The sequence below is a fragment of the Salvelinus namaycush genome, chromosome 7 (genome assembly GCF_016432855.1).
Source record: "Salvelinus namaycush isolate Seneca chromosome 7, SaNama_1.0, whole genome shotgun sequence".
NCBI lineage: Eukaryota > Metazoa > Chordata > Actinopteri > Salmoniformes > Salmonidae > Salvelinus > Salvelinus namaycush.
The window spans coordinates 47,597,902-47,599,038 of NC_052313.1; the positions used below are offsets into that span (position 1 = coordinate 47,597,902).

Genomic DNA, 1,137 nt, shown 5'->3' on the forward strand with positions numbered 1-1,137 from the left:
GTCCGTCCGTCCGTCCGTCTGTCTGTCTGTCTGTCACTCTCTCTCTCTCTCTCTCTGTGTGTCTCCCTCTGTCTCTCTCTCTCTCTCTCTCTATCTCTCTCTCTGTGTGTCTCCCTCTGTCTCTCTCTCTAAAGTGAATATTTATTTCTCATAGCTATGTAGCTGACGTTACTGTGAGCTGCGTCCAAGACCAAAAACGGTGTGTCACTGGGAAAACCCTTTCCTCTCTCCTCTCCCTCTCTCCTCCTCTGAAGGCCAGCCTCTCTGTGCCGTCTATCAGCTTGGTGTGTCTAGAGCAGCCACAGGGTCCGAACAGAGCAGTGAAAGGCACCGGCGCCCCATCTACTCCTCTTTCTCTCTTTCTCTCACTCACAATACTCCCTCTTTTTCTCTCTCTTCCTCTCTCCCCCCTTTACCTCCCAGTCATACAATAGACTTCCCCTGTACACTCCTGCCCAGAGGAAAGAACGGGGGGAAACGGTTTCCACAACAATGGAAATTCAATCAGGAAATGGAGAGGAGTTGGAGGTGGTGAGTGGCGAGTCATTAGCGACCTCGGGGTCCGTTTCCTCCTCGCCGTATCTCTCTGGCCCTCAAGCAGACGGTACTGATGTCCAAGTACTCCGGGAAGACCTCCAGGCTGCCAAGACCATTGAGAGATTTGACATCCCTCTGAGTAGCTTGAAGAGGATGTTTGAGAAGCCCCCAGGAGCAACAAACACCGTAAGTACACTTCTTTGTTTATTATGCAGTACAGCTTTATCTGAATTGAATGTTTTAGCCAAACAGTGCCCTAACTTACTGTGGCCCAAAGCGCTCTGTCCATGGACTGTTTAGGAGGGAACCAACTGATGGGCAATTATGTGCTACATTTACTGTGAGAAACTGAATCAAACTTTTGTGGAAAGTTCAAAAAAGTAAGTTGAGTGAAGTAGGTTCATTGCAGATTTTGTCACAGTTGTAATGTATCTGTCTCTAGTGTCTGAACGACAGTGAGCAGAGTATCCGTGTAGATAGAGGGAGGTCCGGTGACCAATGGCATCACACTTTAAAAAAAACATCAGCTCTGCTGCTCACTTTTGTGTTCTTGTTGTGTCTCTCGCTTAATTCCATAAATACGACTATTCTAGTTTCAGG

General features: G+C 47.8%; 1 protein-coding gene across 1 annotated transcript in view; it reads left to right on the forward strand.

Annotated features, from left to right (window-relative positions):
• Positions 1 to 209: 209 nt before the first annotated feature.
• Positions 210 to 1,137, forward strand: part of LOC120051317 (xin actin-binding repeat-containing protein 2-like) — a 49,767-nt gene continuing 48,839 nt past the window's right edge. Inside the window, exon 1 of the mRNA XM_038998133.1 lies at positions 210 to 723. Coding sequence (XP_038854061.1) covers positions 493 to 723 — 231 coding nt within the window. The 5' untranslated portion in view covers positions 210 to 492. The remainder of the gene's footprint in view (positions 724 to 1,137) is intronic.